Raw genomic sequence first — 22,673 nt, forward strand, 5'->3', positions numbered from 1 at the left:
AACTCCCATGTTGCCGTATGGAGGACTGTATGATTAGCTGTGTTCTTGAATATGGCTTTCCCGTTGGACAACCTTTCTGTTTTTTGTTGTTGTTTTTCTTTTGTTTTTTTGTTGTTTTTTTCTATTAAACATAAAGTAACATGGACTATTTCATTATTTAGACGCATTATTATCTGTTAAAAGTAGAAGGACACTATTAAAGATTACTAAACTAGTTCTGTGAAGCAGAAAATAAAATCACTACAGAGCCAAGCATATTGAAAATGAGCTAATAACAAAATGGAAATAAGATTTACATTTAGTCAATATTGTTCAATATTTCACCAGAAAATTAGATTAAATGTGCTACTTTACAGCGATGCAAACAAACGTTTAAAAATCTTGTTGCGTATTTTTTGCTAACCACTAAAACTTTAATAGATAAACAACGTTCCGTCTAGTGACGTCTTTACATCTAAATCATTGTTCTGTTTTTATTTTTTGTGTTTTTTTTCAGCGTAAGCACATTAATATATAAAAGATCGAACAATTCATATTTGTTTATCAGTCAACGAAAAGTTATATCCGAATAGTGATTACAATGATGGATAAATTTTTGCTGGTTGTACTGGTAAGTATATAATTTATTTATTTTTCTTTCAAATGATTTCGCTAAAGGGTTCTCCGACTATATTTGATATTTTAAATGATATCACATATCGCTGTATTACCTTGGTTCAATTCAACATATTCCCGATATTACGTTAACATATGCCAATCTAATTATAAATACACACAGATATTATATATTTAGAGAATTTATAGATATACACTATGAATTTCACTTTACATGACAGATTGTATTTTACCACCTGTTATACACATAAACGTTCTACTGAAGCAACACGGCTTTCTGTTTTGTGACATTTTTCCAAAATATCAATCATCGAAGTTTTTCAAAGCTAAAAAAGCACAAGACTTTCCAGATCACGTATAATGTGTCTTAAGAAAAAAAAAAGTGTTTTGATATTTAATTTGATTTTAGACATGCGTCATTGTGAATTTTAAATAATTATGCTTGGTGTACAAGAAATTGCACGACCGTTGGTGCATACCTTGCTGAATATGTGACGACGGGACTATAATAAATAAGCGTTTTGCTGATAACATTAAAGATGAACATTAGATAGTTCGGTAGTTAAAAATATTTAACCTTTACTTCAGGTTTTGCATTGTTTAGTTGTGACTTTTACTTACGGATTCCCCACACCGTGTAAAGAAGTTGGCGAGGTAAGTGAACCTTTCATAGAAAATATCTTACTTGATATAAGAATGCATTGATAGTCTGTTGCAGAGGACATAAGGCTAGATTTTGATACAGATCATTTGATTATTTAAGGTAGTTCTGCACGTTTGGATCGAACTTTTTTCTACAATGTAGAATTTATTTAAACTTCAGAATATACATAGAAAATTCAGCAAATAAAAATGATAGGGTCGTGTGCTTGATTTTTTGCTAGATCATTTTGAAAAATTTGGACATCATGCAATATTTCACAATGGGGGTCTATGGGAAAATCATAATTTTCATAACATTTTCGCGAATAGAATTTTTTCCACAATGTAGATTTTGATGAAACTTCTCACAGTTGTAAATAAACACATGGTCTATGATTTGGTGAAATAAAATGTATATGTCCGTGTACTTATTTTTGAGATGTTTGACCATGATTAAAGTGAACCGGACATTTCACGCCAATTTTAAGACATTATTTTGAAATATTTAACGTGTCATATGTCTTCATATCATATTTTGACTTTAGAAATAAAGTAACATTGCCATTTAAATAAATTAACTCACAGGTTGTCATTAATTCATAAAATGATTTTCATTTCCGTACGCCGAATCTAGGCTTTATTCTACGTTTTCCGGCTAAATGACGTTACGCCATCACTTCCGGTTTATCAAACGTGCAGAACTACCTTAAACTTATATGTTTAACAACAGCCTGTGGTAATCTTTGTTTTACCTTTTCCAGATACTAGTGCCTTTTTCTAGTTGTAATCATGAACCCGGTTATTGCAAGCTCTAACTTTGAATGTTAAAAGAATCCTTTTTATACGGTTAAAATCAATTTCATTTTTGACATCATTTTCTGAAATATATATGTATATGTTAATGATCCTGTGAATTCAGAGGGAAAAGATGAAACGCCCGTTTGTACTTTGCCTATAATATAACAATTCTAAAATTATGTACCGGTAATATTTTCAATTTGCAAGGATTGCAGTGGAGAAACTGGTCCACAGAAAACTTGTCTAGAAGATTGTGATGAGTATGGTAGTATCTGCAAATTAGTTTGTTTGTCAGGTAAATAACACACAGCATTGTAGAATAAGTTTTATCGTTGTTCTTGTAATATGGTGTCCAGCTAGCTAGCCAAACGCTTTGAATAACACGTGTCAAAATAACCGTTTGTCCCAAACCAGATTTTAGCCCTTACCATGCTGGACATGACTAATTCTGCCTTTGGAACCAGTGTAGGTTATGATCAGCCTTAAACTATACTGTGTTGGTGCGCCGTAAAACCCAAACAAATAAATTCACATCCGTGCAGTCTGATCATGATCTGCACTGTTCGCTATTCAGCCAGTACCTTTTTGGTTGGTAAGCAACCCTTTTAACAGTTAATGGTACTGTCCGAATTGAAAGATGCACAGGTTCATTACAAAATTATCAGGGTAAGGGTTAGTAACGTTACAAAATAGTTCATATATGTACCGTGTTTGTTTTCCTTTACAATTATATGAATCTATAAAAAGCTTCACTTTCTACCCTATCCTAAAACATTTTTATTTTACATATCGATGCTTTGAATTTCTTGCAGAAAATGAAGCCAAAATCTTACAGTGGACAGAGGAATTGACCGGAACGGGATACGGAAGCGAAAATGTATATAAAAGAGTAAAACGAGCAAAAATCAAAATAAAGATTAAAAAAAATAAAGTCAAAATTAAATATAAGAGCTAGGAAGAAAACAACATGTCGTCGAAGCTTGCCCGTAACATAATAAACGGTCTTGCAGATATAGCTGATGTAAAACATTTAAACATTGAACTGTGTATTATATTTTGTTGAACAGAAAGCATGTTTTGTTTATTTATTTTGGGTTTAACGCCGTTTTTCAACAAGATTTCAGTCATTAACGGCGAGCAGTTAACCTAACCAGTGTTCCTGGATTCTGTAGCAGTACAAGCCTGTTCTCCGCAAGTAACTGCCAACTTCTTCACATGAATTATCAGAGGCTGAGGACGAATGATTTCAGACACAATGTCTTTTATCAAATCGTCACGGAGAACATACGCGCAGCCCGGAAATCGAACTCGCGACCCCGCGATCCGTAGACCAACGTTCTCCCTACTGAGCTAAGCGGGCGGGCTAAAAGCATGTGTTGACATGTAAGAACACTGAAATACATACCGCATGCCTTTCTAGGAATGTGTATAAAATATATATGTAAAAGGATAGACTTTGAACATGTATCCATATTGAATTAATATGCAAGTTCTAAACTGTGCAAGCGGTCACCTTCCTTACACAGGTGGCTTTTTTCCATTTCTATATTTTCAGTGCAAATTTAATTCTCTGTCTTTATCCTTTAGCCTGCTGGCGGAAACTGATCTTGCCTTTGCGACGAGTGCAGCCCAAGATCAGCCTGCATATTCATGCAGGGTGATCATGGTGTCTGCACTGTTCGCTATTCAATCAGTACATTTACAGTGAACATCCCAGTGAAAACAATCAAAATCCAGAAAGAGAATTTTCAAGAGTCAGTCATAGTCAGATGTAATTGTAATATTTTCGACTTTGATATATCGTGTGATTATTGACATGGTTAATGATATCTACGCTTATAAATACTATAGTTGTTACAAGTCAAATGGTTTATCGCGGCCAGAAATTTGTACAAACCGGACAGAAGTTGCGAAATTGTCATGTGTGCAGGAAAGAAGCGTTTACCATAATGTCCAGTACTGGGCAGATATAGTGACATACGTAAGAGATATCATGTTTTCTGTTTATGCAGGTAAACCTGTGTTTGGTTAAATTTCAACAGAGCGCAATTGTCTGAACAGTGTACAAACTCATTACTGTTTTTTCAGGCAAGGGTGGAAAAAAGTCGTAGACAATCAAAGCAGTAACATTTTTATTAAAAAAAATATAAACAATGAGACAAACATTTCCAACACCTTTGGACGGTTCAAAAATCCCATGTTAAACATACGGTAAAGCCCGAAACGCGTGAAAATGTTCCGAATGTAAATCGGGTGAAGTAGGCGCTCTTTGTATAGAGTTAGATTATGCGTCTTGATACTGTCTCAGAGGGGTCGGTCAATTGTGGGTTACTGATAACACTGGGCGGGTCTACTTACTTATTACTTGCGGATGGAAAAAACGTGTTTTTTAAATGTTGCTCTTAAACAAGGGTGGCGGATGAACTACAAAAAGTACAACGACAGATAATTCACAACAAATCGTACGGTATGTTTCATAATCAGTAGAAGCTAGTCGTATTTACGCTTATGAGACCTGTTTCACCCATAAGTAAAGAATTCACAGGTCCATCATGAAATATTTACCCCAGCGCGCATATACTTCACCTATTCCATATCTAATGAACATATTTTTTTAAGTAGCGGGTAAAATCTTTGGCACCCAGTTTTAAACTGCAATCGAAGACCAATTATAGTTCCCTGATTCTCAGGAAAAATAACAGATCCCAATTTCGATGAATGTCGGACATACAACTTTCAGATAAAAGTTAAGGTCAAATTGAATATATTTCCGACATACAGAGATATATTTGTTTCACTGTTATTATCCCTATTTCTGCTGCATTTCTTGCCGTTGGCAACTAACTTGACATCTTTTCACTTGGACGCATTTTTCATGCTATAACAACTACATGTACCTAATAAAGACTGTCTGAGAAAAGCAGCCTTTCGCAGGTCATTGACCTGAGAAAACTTTACACTGTTAAACCTATGATAAAGTGCAAGGACATCAGATTGTGTCTGCCTTGTATTAAAAAAAAATAATATGCCCTCATATTGCACTGAAATAGGTTTTTTAAAATCCCAAACAGTATAAAATAAAAGCGGAAAAACAAAGGCTAACCTTTTGTTTTCATCCCGACCTCTCTGTTCTGCTGAACATAATCGAATGATTTTAATATGCTGCCAAGTGAAGAGTTTTATCCGAAGCTCGAGTGTAATTCGGATACCCATTTGTGACTTTATACACGCCAAAACGCCGCTTAATAGAATAAAAAAGTCATTACCGTTTCCTCGATGATTTTATTCATAACATTCCCTTCCAGATGCATTATTCCTTGAATCCTGAACAACGCTATGAATGAGTCATTTTCCGGTCCTGAGAGCGCTTCCGTTATAAAAGATTTTGTGCTAATTGCAAATACGGTAGGCATGCGGTAGGCATGCGGTAGGCATACTCTACACATTAGTGACATGGTCTCACGTTTCTAATAAAACTGCGTTAAAAATAATTAGCACCCACAACATTTAAGGCAAACTAAACTTTTTGGGCAGAGACATGAACCTCATCGCCAATTGTGTGTCGTAATTTTGTGTCTTCGCCCGAGCATACGGGGACACGAAGACACAACAAGTCAGTATCTGTCGTCCTTTCATGCCCTCGTGTCCTAGACCTGAGCACTTTGAGGACATAAAGACACGACCAATCCGGGAAGTTTGCCGTCCTTTCGTTCATCGTGTCTCCGCTCCGACCACACAAGGACTCGCGAAAAATCAGGATTTTGTCGAGCTTTCGTTTGTTCGCATTCTGGTACACTTGTACGTAAAGATAATACCTAGCGTAATGCGCTATTTGGTACAAAGTATTCTAAGCCATGAATGAAATATACTTTTTTGTTGAAAAGCGAACTTTTCGACAAATGCATTTCTCTACAAGGACATAAGTCTGTCTTGTGAAGGCACTATTTACAAATCAATACAGAAAACATCGTGACACATATAAAATATGGTAACGTTACCCACAAAGCATGAGCATATTTGATTTTTTATGCATTTGTTATTATTTTTAAGTTTCAGTCGTTATTTACGCTGTGGGAATTTATTGTGAAGCAAGAACTGTGTAGATTGCGACGTTTATTTTTTTCAACACAGATATGGTTCTCTTTTAATTTTTCGCAAAGGTTTCTAAGGTTGCAATTTTGTTTCGTTTATCCTTAGACGAATAATTACAGCAGCAGTTTGATGAAGATTCATGAAGCGGTTCATGAGAAGAGGTCATTAAACGTGTTATATTTTTAGCTAAATTGGTCCCTATCCTCATTTGTAACAAAATAGCAGGAGACCCTACGATATTGTTACACATCGAGTTTGATATAAATCCATTACATTTAGTGGTTAATGTGAAGAAAGGCATATCTACTTTCAGCTATAGTGGTCCCTAATAGGGCCCAAGTTCCTATATAAATAAATTTGGAAGAGGACCTTATAATGATGCTCCAGGCAAAATATGACAAAGATTCACCAAGCTGTTCATGAGACGATGTATAAAAGCATTTCTAGTTTTAGCTCTAGCAGCCCCTAAAAGGGGTCAAATGTCCCAGCTGAACAAAGTTGGCTGCGGACCTAATAAAGATGCTACAAATCAAGTTTGATTAGAATACATGAGAAAAAAACAATTAAAGGAATTTTTCATTTAGTATTTTTATTTATTTCTAAAATATGCCAACTGATCCCGCTTTAACAAATGCATATCCGCTATTTATGAATCTTTGGGCAATGACGTACTATAAAAAAGTGAAGGTCAAGCAAAACATACAATTTTAATTATTTCAATATTTCTGTTTCATAAGCAAAGTTTGACCGTAGTCATATCACATAGATAAACTATATGCAGCGTACCTTCATTTCAGCGTAATGAGATTCAGTCATTATATAGCATATATATAATGAAACAGATTTCAATTTTGTTCAATATTTGCATATCATACTAAAGAAAGATATTCATATATAATAAATCAGTTAGATAATTTATAACAAGTATATCAAAGCAAACAAGTACTCATTTTAATTTGCAAACTGAATAAGTCACAAAAGCAAGAAACCTTTTCATATACAAACGACAAATGTAACAAGGAAAATCTTTTAAAAAGCATTTATCTACATAAAAGACTCTTATCACACCCTTATTCGTGTGATACGCAGACCGTATTCAGCTCTTTCTTTAATTTGATATATGTTGGTATTTATACAGGTTTTTATCATATTTATTAAACTTAATTCATTTTGAGATATTTCAATATTCTTGCTAAATATACTGAGCCAAAGTTAGCTTTAAAGGTCCATTACTAAGGGAAAGTGAGTTGGCAATCTTTTTCATAGCCAGTGCATAGACTTCTGCAAGACACTAAATAATGAAGATTGGCAGGTCAAAATTTACAGAAGGTCTTTGGAACTCAAAGAAATGTATGTGTATTATGTTGAAATTTCAATAAATCGACAGAATGACCCCCCAGGTCTTTTTAACTTTCTTCATACTTCATAGAAAAATAATTGTACATATACTGCGATTTATTTCGAATTTCTACATACCAACTTTCATTTTCCAATAAAATGAAATAGTTTCTGTGCTTTTTAAAAGAAATTAAAATGTTCACTTTCCTTAGTATTGGACCTTTAAAACTGTGAACAGCGTCGTTTAGGATAAACGTTTTGTCTACATTTCACTCAGCGTAGCACAATCAACGGAGTGAAAGAAATTGACACTCTCGTCCAATCAGGCAGAGTGTTGCATAAATCTTCCATTTTGATAAATTATCTATAATGCGTTATCAAGTAGGTTGATTTGCAAACTGAAGTCACGTGGCATAGGTAACGAAAACGAATTTAGACGGCGTCGCCGAAAAACACTGAAACGGTAATATTGATAATTTCAGATTAATGAGGTCATTTATAGCTGCATGATAATGAGATCTGAAGTATCCATCAACAGGTTTTGTTAACGTACTTCTTTTATCTTAAAATTATAATCTCACTGTGGGGAATAACATGATCAAAATAATCTGTAAACCAAAATAAATTCATGAATCGGGATAATGTTGAAGCAACTTTGCAACTAAACTATAGCCTATCTTATGGCAACATACAAGGGCGTAGGAGCTGGGGCGGCAGGGGCGGCGCCCGCCGCCCCAATATTTCGAGGAGCGGCGAAATGCCGAACTCGTAAATTTTTGGAAAGGCTAGAAATTGTAATTGAAAATAAATACAGCGATCTTCCATTTATCATAAGTGCATCGGCGACTGATATGTACACAAAATCTTGTCATATCGCTGACACCTTGCTAGATCACCGTGGTGACATGGTATTGTACAAAATCGATAATCCGCAACGACCAAGGTCGCTGTATTTTCACGCAACGCAGACTCGGATTATAGGCAATACATTAATTTAATTAATGAAAGTTAATTGTATTTAACTGCTTACTGCCAAAATTGCTATTAATGTTGTGTATCAAATTCTGCCGACAAAGGAAAGTATCTTGAGTAAAACCTGGAACAACTGATACGTATTAGACCTTCCTGGTAAAACACAAACGCAAATCGAGATCTTTAGATGTCTTTACATAAAATATATTAAATATTTTTGACACTTAAACATATTGTTTGAAAATCAAAGACACCAATCATAATGATTAAATTCAACGCATAAAATGTAGAAAAGTCCTCATAGATTTTACAGATCTAATTAAATTAACAAGTATTACAGCTTCTACATAAAAATATAAAAGGCCAATCAGCCTCGCAATTTTGCATTTCCGAATCGATCATTTAGTTAAAAGAACCCCGAACTCCGTTCATTCAACCCTAAACAGGGAACTGCGTTTTACCTTTATAATGTCATTTAATGACTAAAATGCCACAAGGATTGGATTACCTCGTTAAGTCAGGGTATTGTGCTCGATCCCCTACTTAGATTAATTACTGGTTTTACCCTGGCAAGACATTGTCCTATCTAACATCGTGCCGCCATTACAGTGTTTAAACATAGTAAACTGTAAATAGGGGTGAAAACTCGAAAAAAGAAACGAGTATGTTCAACAGATACTGAGCAGTTCAAAAAGTCGCCAGACTGCACCATTTACTCTAGCTATATGCAAAATTTTCCCGGGGCCACCCCGGACCCCGTTCAAAGGAGGGGGACCCCACCTCCCAACCCCCCCCCCCCTCCGCCGCCCCAATGCTCAAATCGTCCCTACGCCCCTGACATAGATGTATCCTAAAACTATACATATTCAATCACAATCACCTTCTGATTATCTGGAACACTTCAAGAAACTGGGAATTCTCATTTTCTTAAGTGTTTGTAATTACAGGATATCTATCATTATTGTCAGCTACATGATAATTTAACAACTTTCATTAGTCATATGTTAGCCATGTTTATATCTCATATTTTATCCTGGTGGGAAATGTTTTTAAGTTCTTCAAAGTAGAACTTTTGTTTAGAGATTATTTTGATCATGTGATTCCCCACAGTGAATCTAGCCTTTTCGAAACAACAGTAAGTGCTCGAACAGTCTTTCTATGCGTGCGTGCCGAAAGGCGTAAACAGAACCGGACGACAAACTGCCAATTTTACGGTCGTGACCTCGGGCCTTCGGGTGGCCGAGTCGAAGACAAGAAAACACCACCGAAATGTTTAAAACCTACCAACACATTGCAACATAAACGGCCGTCTGTTGCTTTCTACGTTAATGTAAATTGATAAAAGCGGCAGTTATATTCAATAAAGCTGCAAAATAGCTTGACTGTAAAGCTTCACTTCACATAGATTTAATTAACCAGTTCTTCCACTACCAATTGCCAAGCGGTTTACGCCGCTAGGAATATCTACCGCCTTTACTATTAGGGGAGACGGCGTGAACTAATTGCATCCGTATAGTTCCATATAACGAAAACAAGTAAGAAAAGCAAAGTGACCCGGTTTGACCGAGTCTGATCGTAAGAGGTAAAGAAATGAACAGCATTCCGCATGTCACCTAGCACTCGCCTCGGCGGGTTATCATGAACAAACAGTGAATGTACGTCTGATTTCAAAGGTCCACAAGAAAAACAACACTGTTCAAGTACAGGGCGAGGGATCATTTGAACTCTTATCATGCTGGACACGATTGTGTCTGCCTTTGCGACCATAGTAGATAATGATCAGCCGGCACATCCGTGTAGTGTGATCATGATCTGCACTGTTCGCCATTCAGTCAGTATCGTTTTGGTAAGCACCATTTTCAACAGTTAATATAACTGTCCAAATTGAAAGATGGACAAGTTCATTATAGAAATTTAGGTGGGTTAGGGTTAAGGTCGCCAAACGACCGTAAATTACTCGCGATAGATTAATAAAAACTATACGTGGACATATAGTAACAACAAGACATAAATGCATAATAAACAGATGTAAACATGTCATATATAGCGCATTTTTTACAATTAATGTTCGGTTTCTTATCAAGTGTATAAAAGCAGATTCACAAATGTGTATAATAGATTTTCCCATGATACAAAGCGTCCAGGTAGGCCAACGGCAGCTTCAGGGCACACTATACCGTGAACTTTGGCATTTCTGGACATTTTATGTTTTATTTTATATGAATTCAACATTCTTTTCTCTATCAGGTGCAAAAAAAAGAATTTCAAAGTTCAAATATAAAACCTTCATTTAATGAATTTGCAAGAGAGGGAGAGACAAAAAAAAACTATTTCATGAAAACATCATTTTTGTTTAATTTGTTTTGTACGATATAACAGTTGAAAAGCATGTAATAATAAATTTCTGAAATTCATAGCACATATAAACATGTAATACATATATATAAATAAAGCACAAATCTCATAGAAATGTTATTGTACTACACAGGTACCAAAGGAACGGCGTAATTGTCATACATTCACATTCATTTTAACTGACTTACTGGATAAACAACAACTACAATGTTCTTTCACATTTCCTTTTCCTAGTAAACCTGTATATAAAAAAAACAACACATTAATGTTTTTTGTCACATTCGCCTTTACAGATAAACCGGTTTTACAACCACCTACAATTGTTCACATACACTTTTACTGATAAATATGTTTACAAAGACATGTCTTCTTTCACATTCACTTTGAATTATACACCTGTTTTACAACCAACTACCGTGATGTTCGTTCACATTTACTTTAGTAGGTAAACCTGTTTAACAACCAACTACTAGTATATGTTTTTTTCACATTCACTTTGACTTATAAACCTGTTTAAAAACCACGTACATGATCTTTCATATTCACTTTAACTGATAAACCTGTTTTACAATGATTAACATGACATTTCACATTCACTCGGACTGATAGACATGTTTTACAATGATATTCATGTCCTTTAACTCTCTCATTTTGACTAATAACCCTATTTAAAATAAAATGCATATCCTTTCATCGTCATTTTGACTGATAAACCTGTTTTACAGTAATAAACATGCCCTTTCACATTTACTGACTGATAACTTAAAGTATGTTTTACTGTGATATACTGTGATACACATGTCCTTTCACCTTCACTCTGACTGATAAACCCTTTTAACAATAATATGCATATCCTTTCATCGTCACTTTGACTGATAAACCTGTTTTACAGTGATATACATGCCCTTTCACATTCACTGACTGATAACTTAAAAGTCTGTTTTACTGTGATATACTGTGATATACATGTCCTTTCACCCTCACTTTGATTGATAAACCCGTTTAACAATAATATGCATATCCTTTCACCGTTACTTTGACTGATAAACCTGTTTTACAGTCGTATACATGTCCTTTCACATTCACTGACTGATAAGTCAGTTTTACTGTGATATACATGTTCATTCACCCTCACTCTGACTGATACACCCGTTTTACAACGTCATACATGTTCTTTCACATTCATTTTGACTGATAAACCTATTTTCATTACCACCACACCCAGTCCAGATAAACGATTTACATTTTCCTGACAGTGTATCATAATAGTATTTTATGATATTAAATATACAAAACCCTCTAGCTGGTTTATTTTTACATATTTTTGGGACCTCCGACGTCGTTATTCTGGTAGACAGAGTTGTTGTTTTTGATTTTTTAGATGAACTGTTTGGAGATTTTGTGACAGGCTCTGAAGATTCCGTGTCTTTTTTATCAGAGAGTGTAACTGTCTTGACACTAGAGGAGAATTTAGAGTCATTGTCACAAGTGTTCTTGCACATCCTAAGGTTAAGGAAGTTATTTTGATTACCGCCACATCCAGAGTATGTGAACGGTACACATCTGTCCAGTCGACTGTCGTAGAAATAACGAGTAAAACTACCACTACAGTCTCCATATACATTCTGAAATGAGCAGAGAGCCGGTCTCGCCGGACGCGTAGACAGTGCCGGTGCCGCAGGCTCTTCAAGCTTACATTTTTGCACACATCTTTGTCGTGTTGGAAATCTGTTTTGGTTACCGCCACATCCGAGATATGTAAACTTGCGACAGCAATCGCAGGGCTTGTCGTAATAAAATTGTACAGTAGAGTTATTGTTACAGTCAGTACCCACCTCTGGTCTTACGTTACACTTACGCCTCAATGCCACACGTTCACATACGTTCTGACATTGACTGAATGACAGAAACCCATTTGCGTTTCCTCCAGAACCCCGGTATTTAAACGACTGACATTTCTCTGTTTCCGCGTTATAGAAATATCTTGTCATTCGCTTAGGTCCTTCACCGTTGTCCCTCGGATTCGAACATACACATCTGCTATTACATCTGTCTAATGAAATAAAGTTGTTTAAGTTTCCACCGCAGCCAGTATAATTGAATTCTCGACACGCTCCAGTAGAAGAATCGAAATAAAACTTCCTAGTGCTCTTACTGCAATCTTTTCCGCCTTTGTCTTTCTGTAGTGAACATTCTGAAAGAAAACGAGAATTAAAATCTCATTAGTAAGAAATCAAATATTTGTTCAAGTATATAATAAAATCTGCAAAAAAAATTCCTTTTGATGCAGAGAAAGCAACCATGCAAAATAGTAGCAGACTCGGTTTGATTGAGTCATGAGAGGTAACGAAATGTGCATTACCGACATTACGTCCTTTAGCACCGGTTTAAGCCGAATTCTATTACTGCAAAAATGAAAGTACATCAACCCTAACAGAATATTTAATTCTGGTGTCTATAATGTTCAATCGTTGAGGACTAGTTTAAATAATAAAAATTTTAAAAAATCTGCGCAAAATTTGTTTCATATATGTGTAATTATCTGTTTCTTATACAATGTGTGACATTTTCTGATTATTTACTCTAGAATAAAAACAGTAAACTGCTGTTTTAATCTGTTTCCGTGAATTATCTAAAACTGCATTAAACATCATGTGTCGACAGCTCAAGTGCATTTAAATAGTACAGAGGAAGAATGCATGCGTTAACCGGGTATCTAATTACACTGAGGCAAATTTGCATACATGCTTCCGTCCAAATTTCTGCATTTGTCCAACTGTCCAGTTGTCCAGTTAAGTCAAGTACAATGTAAATATACAACATCTGTTTCATTTTTCAGTCTTGTAAACTTTAAAAGCAGTATATTGAGCATCGCACATTTTAATTGCGAGACGCTGGAAAACCTTATCCTAACTCCACCCTTTCGTTATCTCTACAAAGTAATGCTTTGTCCCACGTGTACATTATTATAGGATATAACACAGAGAATAAAAAGAGAGGCAGACTTACCTGGTGCTTCTCTCTGTAATTTTCCTGACCGTATCTCACTATTTGTATTGCACGTCACAAAGTTCATACAACAAAGTACGACAAGAGCGTAATGCATGATATCCATTTTCTCTGAAAGCATAAAATACCGCAAAAAAAAATACAGTTGCTGTTCTGATTTAATGTATAAATGTATACTTATTATTCCAACGTTTATTGTTTGTTTGTTTGGTTTTTTTGTTTTTTCATTTAAAGTTAACCAATCTTACATCATTGTTCATAAAAATTATCGACAAGCGAAAATTCAGATGAAACTAAAAACAAAATGAAAGGATACATTATTCAGGAATAAAAGCACACCATAATACTTTCCTACAGCTATCTTTGAGTTCAAAGTAACTTAAATATACAGTGTGTATAGCAGTTCCGAATCACCTAACAGAAAACGTTCAATATGTCAAATAGAATTGTGTCCTTTGGGGTTTAGTGTTCATATGGAAAGATGAAAAAATAAAAAGTATAATTTCATTTCTGGGATTACTAGTTTGGTCACAGGGTACATACTGATTTTCGTCGAAAATTTGCAAATAATTGCCATTTTAAAGAAAAATATACAGTATTATGAAAAATACGCAATAAACATTTCAAAACATAGCCATGACTGTTTATTTCCATCTGCAAAAAAGTTATTTTGAGAATAAGAAAGCCTTCAATTTTATATGAGCTCATTTCCAAACGTAAGCAGTCAAGTAGTTCCGAATCACTTTTACAACATTTATCTCCCCTGCAAGAACAATATAACAAGCAACTTCTCAAAAGTTTGTGGTATTATTCGTGTTACTAAGGGACATTCAACTGAAAAAACATTTACATTTTATTGGCAATATACGAAGAAAAAAATGAAGTGATTCGGAACTGCTTTAGATTCGGAATACCTAGACATACTGTATACGAAAATATACGTAAGCAAGTAAAATATTCAATAAAAGAATATGAAACTTAGTAATACAATTGCTTTACCTGATACTATTATGTTGTCCTCAAAATATCACAATCTCCAAGTTTACCTTACTTATATACATTTTGTACATCCTACCAGTGGTTTCCCGCTACGTCAGCATATCATGAATGGTATACGTTAACGTCACATTCACTGACCACTGTCCGGTCTGTCCAATGAGAGTGTGACAATTTCAGCTAGTTCGTAAATCTGACCAGCGATGACCGTAAAAATATTGCCGCACATTGTCATGTTTAGTGTTTTACATATTATTTCATAAACTCATGAATATGTCGATCACCAGTGGGAAATACTGTTATTTAAAATATGTCATGCAATATCATAGGCTTATATTGAGAATGTTTACGCTGTAATTTACGTAATTTCAATTAAGGACGTATGCTAGAAGTTGGTGCGAAAATTTTCCCAATAACAGAATTTCTTCAAACTTTGGATATCGAAGGACAATCATCTAAGAAACAAAAAAATGCAATAAAAATCATAGGTCACCGGTATCGAAAGAGAGTTATCTGCCCTTGAAAACGGCATTTCCCCAAAAAATGACGTTTTCAAGGGCAGATAACTCTTTTTTCGATACCGGTGACCTATGATTTTTTTTGCATATTTTTGTTTCTTAGATGATTGTCCTTCAATATCCAAAGTTTAAAGAAATTCTGTTATTGGGAAAATTTTCGCCCATCTCACATACAGGGAATTCTAGCGTACGCCTTTAATAACGAAGTTGTAACGCCAAATAATAAGATTAATTATTAAGTACCATGAAAAAAGGGAAATGTATATTATTTGTAGAATCTGCTTTTCTTTAAAAAGTATAGGAGTGTCTATAGTCTTTTCAATGAAATTGATGTGCAATGTAAAATGGCATGTAGAATTTGCAAGTATCTGTTTGAAAATTATATACGAGTGTAGCATCAAAAGGCTCACATATTGCAAGAAAATTACAATTTACTTATACGGTGCACACTGTATTGCTAATGTGTTTTTACACTACACTGACAAAATAAATCTAACGGCACGTGACGGGATCTAGTTTAGTTTGTTATAACGTCGGTGTTACGACAATCAGTATCGTCGTATTTACAACATATATATATAGTCCTAAAGGGAGCTAATTTGATATAAAAGAAATGTTAAACTATAGTTTCATTGGAATTTATTAAAAGAAAAACGTCAACAATTCAAACAAATATATAGTTATTTTTTCATTCAAAATTCGAAGCTAAATCAAAAAAGTTTTTAAGCTTGTCTTATTGTCATTTTTCTGGCGATATATATACTAGTGCCGAATTTAACACGTCAGCTTTGCGCAGTGGCGGTACCATAGCCAATGAGGTATATCCGAGGCGTGGTTATTGCTAGTTGAAAACTATACCCAATACCCCGCGCCGACGCCCTGAAATATGGGCGGCGAGCGCAATTTATGAACGTCCCTACGGGGACATCACTAAACATAGTATATGCCAGTTAGTCGATATTTACAATTAAGAAAACTTCGAACGATTCCCGATATCTTGGTTATTATCTTTCATATTACTTATAGTAAATGCTTGAAAATTCTCGCACAATCCCCTACCGTATCTTAACCGCCTCTTTCCCGCAGGTGACGAGTTCTCCCTCAATTGGTGCCTGGCCCAGGAAAAAAATATTTCAGGATCCGCGCCTGGTCAGGGCCTGTTTCAAGAAACGATGCCAGTCTGTACTTTTACATTGATGTCCTCCTCTTTTTGCGGGTACGGCACCTGACGGGATCTAGTTTAGTTTGCGTATAAGGTGTCACCCCGGTATTGAAGTACTTCCGGGTCGTTGTATATATGTGTTTACAATACCTTAACTCATGTTATAGGTCAGGTTAACAGGCACTTTTTAACCTGGTCTTTCATTCAATTTGGGCAGTACCATTTATTATTCGAAGGGGCGTTCACTGAAAATTTACTGACTGAATTTAGAATCGTACAACCAGTCAGCAGCTACCCATAAACCAGACCAACCTATTAAGTCTAGTGGGCAGAAGCTGTGATTCCCAGTGTAACACCGCAGAATGACGGCTAGTTTTCGGTAAGCGATTTTCACGTTCCATTGGGGCATTTCCCTCTGGTCCTTATGTTTTAGCCAGAACAGTAGTCTTTTCAGTAACTGTTTGACAGTTTCAGAGGTACCCTGAGCTGTCTGGCTCCAGTTGGAGTTCTTGACCTTCCGCACTTGCCTGCTTCCAAGACGACCGGCTTTGCATTTGACGTTTCAGGCATTGCTCGGCTTAGTCGAAGAAATAATTCATTTTAAGATAGGCTGTGATGTATGGATATGTTTTACTTTCAGTAATTGTCATTGATATAAACAGATATTGGTCTTTGCTTGTGGGTTCTGGTCTTTCAGTCATTAAAATGTTCATTTTTCTGCAATTGTCGTAGGTAAATTATGTATTTTTTACTAAAAATTGCATGTTTTTTTCAAGTAAATGCTCATTTTGATACATCATTTTACAAAATAAATAAGCTTAAAGTTACATAAAACATACTATAAGCATTAACTAGTTACATCACAGTTGATTTCATGAAAATCTGATTGAAATTTTCAGAAGGAAGGCAAATTTTGTTATGTGCCTTTTTTCATCAAAATTCCGGTTTCCGAGCCAATTTCTCCGCAAAGTAGGTCTAATGTTTGAAATGTTTCTGCGGTACAGAATTTTCTTTGCGATGAGAATGTCTTGTGTAGCTTTTCTCGCAAAACCCTAAATTACAAGATTTTCACGGTGTGGGAAAAATTTGGCTAAATTAAAAATTTGGTAAGATTTAGGTGTCACCCTGGTATTGAAGGACTTCCGGGTCGTTGTATCCTAGGAAGTAGTTCTTTGAAATTTTGAAGTTCCCAATTTAACGCTATCTCTACTTTGACATGTTAAATTCCAAATGTATTTATTGATACTTTGTACATTTTTTGTTATTTCTGATGTCTTTAACAGTTGTTTTATGTGTGTTTTTCAGGACTACATTTCTGTGCGGAAGGATTAAAAAACTACACCAGACTGGCAGCCATGACAGATGTCAGTGGGAAATTTAAACATGGACAAGATACTTTGATGTGCAGCAAAAAAGTTCATTGTTGATGGTGGTGTTTTTCTGTGATATATTGTCTGGGAAAGTATTACTCTTCAGAAATACAGAGCTGTCAATGCTGCAATTTTGTTGTGAAATTCACAATCCATGTCCAAAAGTGCTTGTTTTACTATACAGCAAAGAAGGAGAAATTGTACTGGGCCGACACCATAACGTTGGTAGTACGATAAGCGTCGTTTGTTCTACGTACATGTCGTATATACAGTATGTACGAAATAAAAGGGAGCTAATCTGATATCAAAGTAGTGTTACACTGCAGTTTTGTCGGAATTTATTGAAGAAAAATATAACTAAAAAACTAAAGCAAAATATATATTTATTTAATGTCTCCATTTGAAATTCGGAGCTCAGTCAAAAAATATTTTTAGTTTTGTCTTATTGTCATTTTTCGGGCGGTATATATGCTAGTACTGAATTTAACACGTCAGCTTTGCGCAGTGGCGGTACCATAGCCAATGAGGTATATCCGAGGCGTGGTTATTGCTAGTTGAAAACTATACCCAATACCCCGCGCCGACGCCCTGAAATATGGGCGGCGAGCGCAATTTATGAACGTCCCTACGGGGACATAATAAGGTATGAGATAATATAGTGTTGTAAGAATAAGTTTCAATTTTAATGAACTCTGAAAATGAAGTTGAAACCAATCATCTTGATAAGTTCTTTACGTGTTCACCTTTCCTAGAAATATCTATAATAATTCCTACACCGCGTCCTGTCCCAATTTATGGGATAGCTGAAATACATACTATGAACACTTCTGTTTTTACGAAATCAAAGTGAAACACTACTTTTTTCTAGGTCAAGGGGGATAATACAATACGTGAACAAAGGTCATGCGCTAATTGATAATTATGTGAGGTTTGGTGATTCTATCTGAAATACGTTTTGAATTATAAGCATTTTCTTTCTTTTTTTCAAACAACACAAGGGGCAAGTATCTGTTTTTACTTGGTCAAGGAGGATTATTGTAGCATGCGAAGTGAGGTTTTGTGATTCTAGCTTTATCACTTTTTGAATTATAAGCATTTTAAATTTCGGATGGACGCACGCACGAACAGCCGGACGGAAACGCAATGACCGCCCCCGACCCCCACCCCACTTCCCCGCCTTTGTCGGGGATAATACTTTCCAGTCCTTAGTACGGCTTTTAGCCTCAAAAATGACATTGAACATTGAAAAGTGTCCTCACTTAACATATTATATCTGTATCTGTATTGTGATAACTATACATTTTGTATTCAGTAACTAAGGAACAGCTCCTAAATGACTTTATCGTAATAAAATTTGTCTGGGACTGTTTCAGACTTTTACTCACTCAAAGTTCAGGGTTATCTTTATTCCGCATCAACCCGGCCTACAATTTTTGCAGGAACGGCACCTGACGGGAGGATAATCGGCATCTGTTCAATGTATACGTAAATTTCGTGTATAATACATATATGAAATAAATAGGAGTTAGTTTGATATCAATGTAGTGTTAAACTGGTTTTGTTGGAATTTATTCATGAAGAAGAAAGTACTCAACAATTAAAGCTAAACATAAAATTTCTTCATTTAAAATTCAGAGCTAAACCAAGAAATAGTTTTGCCGTTTGTCTTGATCACATAATTATTTATATTTGTGAAATTTCAATACATACACCAATGAGATTTCTCCATTTTATAAAACACTTCTTCCGTGTGTATTTTTGTGACTTTTTAAAAATGGGTAGAGGTCATAGAATGAATGAAACAATGTCTTTACATAATTTGATTTTGTTGAAAGTTTGACGTTATGATCAACATATTCCTCTAAATGTTAAAGTAAAAAAATGTATGTTTAGAAATCTGAAAGATGATGCCAAAAGTACCGTGTAGGCGTTCGAAATTTTGCTTACTACATTTGCACGGTCTTCGTTTGATAAACTCTCGGGGCACATCAAACGAAACACTTAAATCTACCTAATATATGACAGACTGAACTAAACTTGAGGCCACCATTTTATAGCTTTATTTCGAAAAAATATCCCCTGCCCGCCCTTTGCCTCAACACGGTGCTTCGCTCCTCACAGTCGACGACTTCGCTCTCATTTTTTACCTGACTCCTGAGAAAAAAAAAAACTTTCTCAATCCGAGCCTGTTCTGGGCCTGTTTCAAGAAATAATCCAAATCTGTGCTATTATATCCAATAGACCTTTACTCCTGTACTTTTTGCAGGTACGGCACCTTACGGGATCTAGTTTAGTTTGCGTATAACGTTGGTAGTACGATAAGCGGCATCTGTATACACAAAATATATGAAATAAAAGGGAGCAAATTTGATATCAAAGTAGTGTTACACTGTTGATTTGTCGGAATTTATTCAAGGAAAAAAATAACTCAGCTAAACATATATTAGTTTATTTCTTCATTCAAAATTCGGAGCTTCATCAAAAAAGATATTTTAAGTCCCGTCTTATTGTCATTTTTCTGGCGATATATATGCTAGTGCGGAATGTTACATGTCAGCTTTGCGCAGTGGCGGTACCATAGCCAATGAGGTTTATCCGAGGCGTGGTTATTGCTAGTTGAAAACTATACCCAATACCCCGCGCCGACGCCCTGAAATATGGGCGGCGAGCGCAATTTATGAACGTCCCTACGGGGACATAACTAAACATATGTCACGAAGTCAATATTTACTTAATGTGAAAACGGCTTTATGTAAAATTAAGAAAACTTCGAACGATTCCCGATATCTTGGTTATTATCTTTCATGTTACTTTTAGTAAATGCTTTAAATCATCTACCGTATCTTATCCGCCCCTCGCCTCTACACGGCGCCTCCAGGTGCCGATTTCCCCCTCAATTTGTGCTTGCCCCGAGAAAAAAATATATTAGGATCCGCACCTGGTCTCGGCCTGTTTCAAGAAACGATGCCAGTCTGTAGTTTTACATTGATGCCCTCCTCATCAATCATGTACTTTTTGCAGGTACGGCACCTTACGGGATCTAGTTTAGTTTGCGTATAACGTTGGTAGTACGATAAGCGGCATCTGTTCTACGTACACGTATACACAACATATACGAAATAAAAGGGGGCTTATTTGATATCAAAGTAGTGTTAAACTGTTGATTTGTCGGAATTTATTCCAGAAAAAAAAATAATACTAAACCAACACACATATTTAGTTAATCTTTCATTTAAAATTCGGAGCTCAATCAATAAAATAGTTTTAGTTCTGTCTTATTGTCATTTTTCGGGCGATATATATGCTGGTATTGGATGTAATACGTCAGCTTTGTGCAGTGGCGGTACCATAGCCAATGAGGTATATCCGAGGCGTGGTTATTGCTAGTTAAAACTTATAATGTACCGCGTTGAGTCCCAAAATACCGGGAGGCAAATGAACTCCTCACAGACTATTCTGAATTTATTGGATTTACCTGTATTGGAAAATAAACAGTGTCGATTGTATTGAGGTCAACTGCCACATTATCAAAATTTATTAATAGTTGAAAACTATACCTAGTACCCCGCGCTGACGCCCTAAAATACGGGCGGCGAGCGCAATTTATGAACGTCCCTACGGGGACAACACAATGTCTGTTTGTTTGGCCTAACATATGTAACTATATATGACAGTTACTGTCCTTTTTTAAATTCTTTAAAATTTCCAGAAAACCATCAACGTTTCGCACTAAGGGATTCGCTTGTAAAAGTGTATAGAGTTCTATCTAAGAAACTGAACTCCTGCTAAAATGCACATTGAAAGAAGTATCAGTTTTCTCCCTTCTTATAAGTATTGTGTATGGGTTTTAATTGTTTATAATAAAACAGTAGTTTGAAAATTCCACAAATCTGCGCTGATACCAGTACAAAAAGAAATCATACAAAATCCAATCTTGAGAAATTCCAGGGAAGATTTGAGCGGATGTATTGCATAATTATACTTAGAACTTCATTATGTGACATTTTAAGCATGCCGATTCTGTTGTTTCTAAGATAAAAAACGAGTAAAACTCCGGTTTCAGGACACTAAATTTTGAGGCAAAAATGACCCAAAATGCACACATTGCGCGACCTGTACCGTGCTAACTGCAAATGACTGACCTAAAACATATGAGCCATGCCATGAGAAAACCAACATAGTGGCTTTGCGACCAGCATGGATCCAGACCAGCCTGCGCATCCGCGCAGTCTGGTCAGGATCCATGCTGTTCGCTAACAGTTTCTCCAATTCCAGTAGGCTTTAAAAGCGAACAGCATGGATCCTGACCAGACTGCACGGATGCGCAGGCTGGTCTGGATCCATGCTGGTCGCAAACCACCTATGTTGGCTTTCCAATGGCATAGCTCAATTATGTATATTTTTTAAAGCAAGTGACCAGACGAAAATAATGGTGGGAAGAAAAGTGTCTCATAAAGTGTCTTATTCTCTATCCTGGTTGCGTAACCACGATAAGCGAAGGAAGTTAATAATACTTTTTATAAATTTGGATTTCTAATGAATTTGGCTAAACATATATTTGTTATGTAAATCTTTGACAAATATGATACATTATTACATGCTTTTCTGTGGTTTATCGAAATATTAGAGCGAAAAATATCTGGTATTTTTACAGCGAAAAATATCAAATATATTTTTTTCACTTGTAGGAAAAAAATATAATTTGTAGATTTAGTCAAAACATGAATTAAAAAGAAAATGTCTTTGTTTTACACGTAAGATCAAAATATCTTTCACTCATAAACACCATATTTTAAATTACCACCC

The 22,673-nt window shown here is 35.5% G+C and overlaps 2 protein-coding genes and 4 non-coding genes across 7 annotated transcripts; 5 read left to right on the top strand and 1 right to left on the bottom strand.

The window, feature by feature from the left end:
• Positions 1–459: 459 nt before the first annotated feature.
• Positions 460–3,126, top strand: LOC123538794 (uncharacterized). Its single transcript, XM_045323174.2, has 4 exons — positions 460–610; positions 1,204–1,269; positions 2,263–2,350; positions 2,868–3,126. Exons 1-4 carry the CDS (start codon positions 581–583, stop codon positions 3,008–3,010), a joined length of 327 nt encoding a protein of 108 aa, XP_045179109.1. The 5' UTR covers positions 460–580; the 3' UTR covers positions 3,011–3,126.
• Positions 3,127–10,332: 7,206 nt separating this feature from the next.
• LOC123538973 (tissue factor pathway inhibitor-like) lies at positions 10,333–15,356 on the bottom strand. 2 transcript variants are annotated; one of them, XM_053530583.1, is made up of 3 exons: positions 14,821–15,356; positions 13,822–13,932; positions 10,333–13,006 (listed from the first exon to the last, which is right to left on the bottom strand). In XM_053530583.1, exons 2-3 carry the CDS (start codon positions 13,925–13,927, stop codon positions 11,967–11,969), a joined length of 1,146 nt encoding a protein of 381 aa, XP_053386558.1. In that variant the 5' UTR covers positions 13,928–13,932; positions 14,821–15,356; the 3' UTR covers positions 10,333–11,966. The 2 variants fall into 2 exon arrangements, with proteins under 2 accessions (XP_053386558.1, XP_045179348.2); XM_045323413.2 differs by lacking the exon at positions 14,821–15,356 and having other exon boundaries at positions 13,822–14,777.
• Positions 15,357–16,119: 763 nt separating this feature from the next.
• Positions 16,120–16,260, top strand: LOC123539533 (U4 spliceosomal RNA). The gene has a single exon (XR_006684002.1). It is a non-coding gene; the product is annotated as a U4 spliceosomal RNA (small nuclear RNA).
• Positions 16,261–18,360: 2,100 nt separating this feature from the next.
• On the top strand, positions 18,361–18,501 carry LOC128550864 (U4 spliceosomal RNA). The gene has a single exon (XR_008368525.1). It is a non-coding gene; the product is annotated as a U4 spliceosomal RNA (small nuclear RNA).
• Positions 18,502–20,422: 1,921 nt separating this feature from the next.
• On the top strand, positions 20,423–20,563 carry LOC123539530 (U4 spliceosomal RNA). Its single transcript, XR_006683999.2, has one exon. It is a non-coding gene; the product is annotated as a U4 spliceosomal RNA (small nuclear RNA).
• A 630-nt stretch (positions 20,564–21,193) lies between these two features.
• LOC123539535 (U4 spliceosomal RNA) lies at positions 21,194–21,326 on the top strand. The gene has a single exon (XR_006684003.2). It is a non-coding gene; the product is annotated as a U4 spliceosomal RNA (small nuclear RNA).
• The last annotated feature ends 1,347 nt before the right edge of the window (positions 21,327–22,673 follow it).

The sequence above is a fragment of the Mercenaria mercenaria genome, chromosome 18, assembly GCF_021730395.1.
Source record: "Mercenaria mercenaria strain notata chromosome 18, MADL_Memer_1, whole genome shotgun sequence".
Taxonomy (NCBI): Eukaryota; Metazoa; Mollusca; class Bivalvia; order Venerida; family Veneridae; genus Mercenaria; species Mercenaria mercenaria.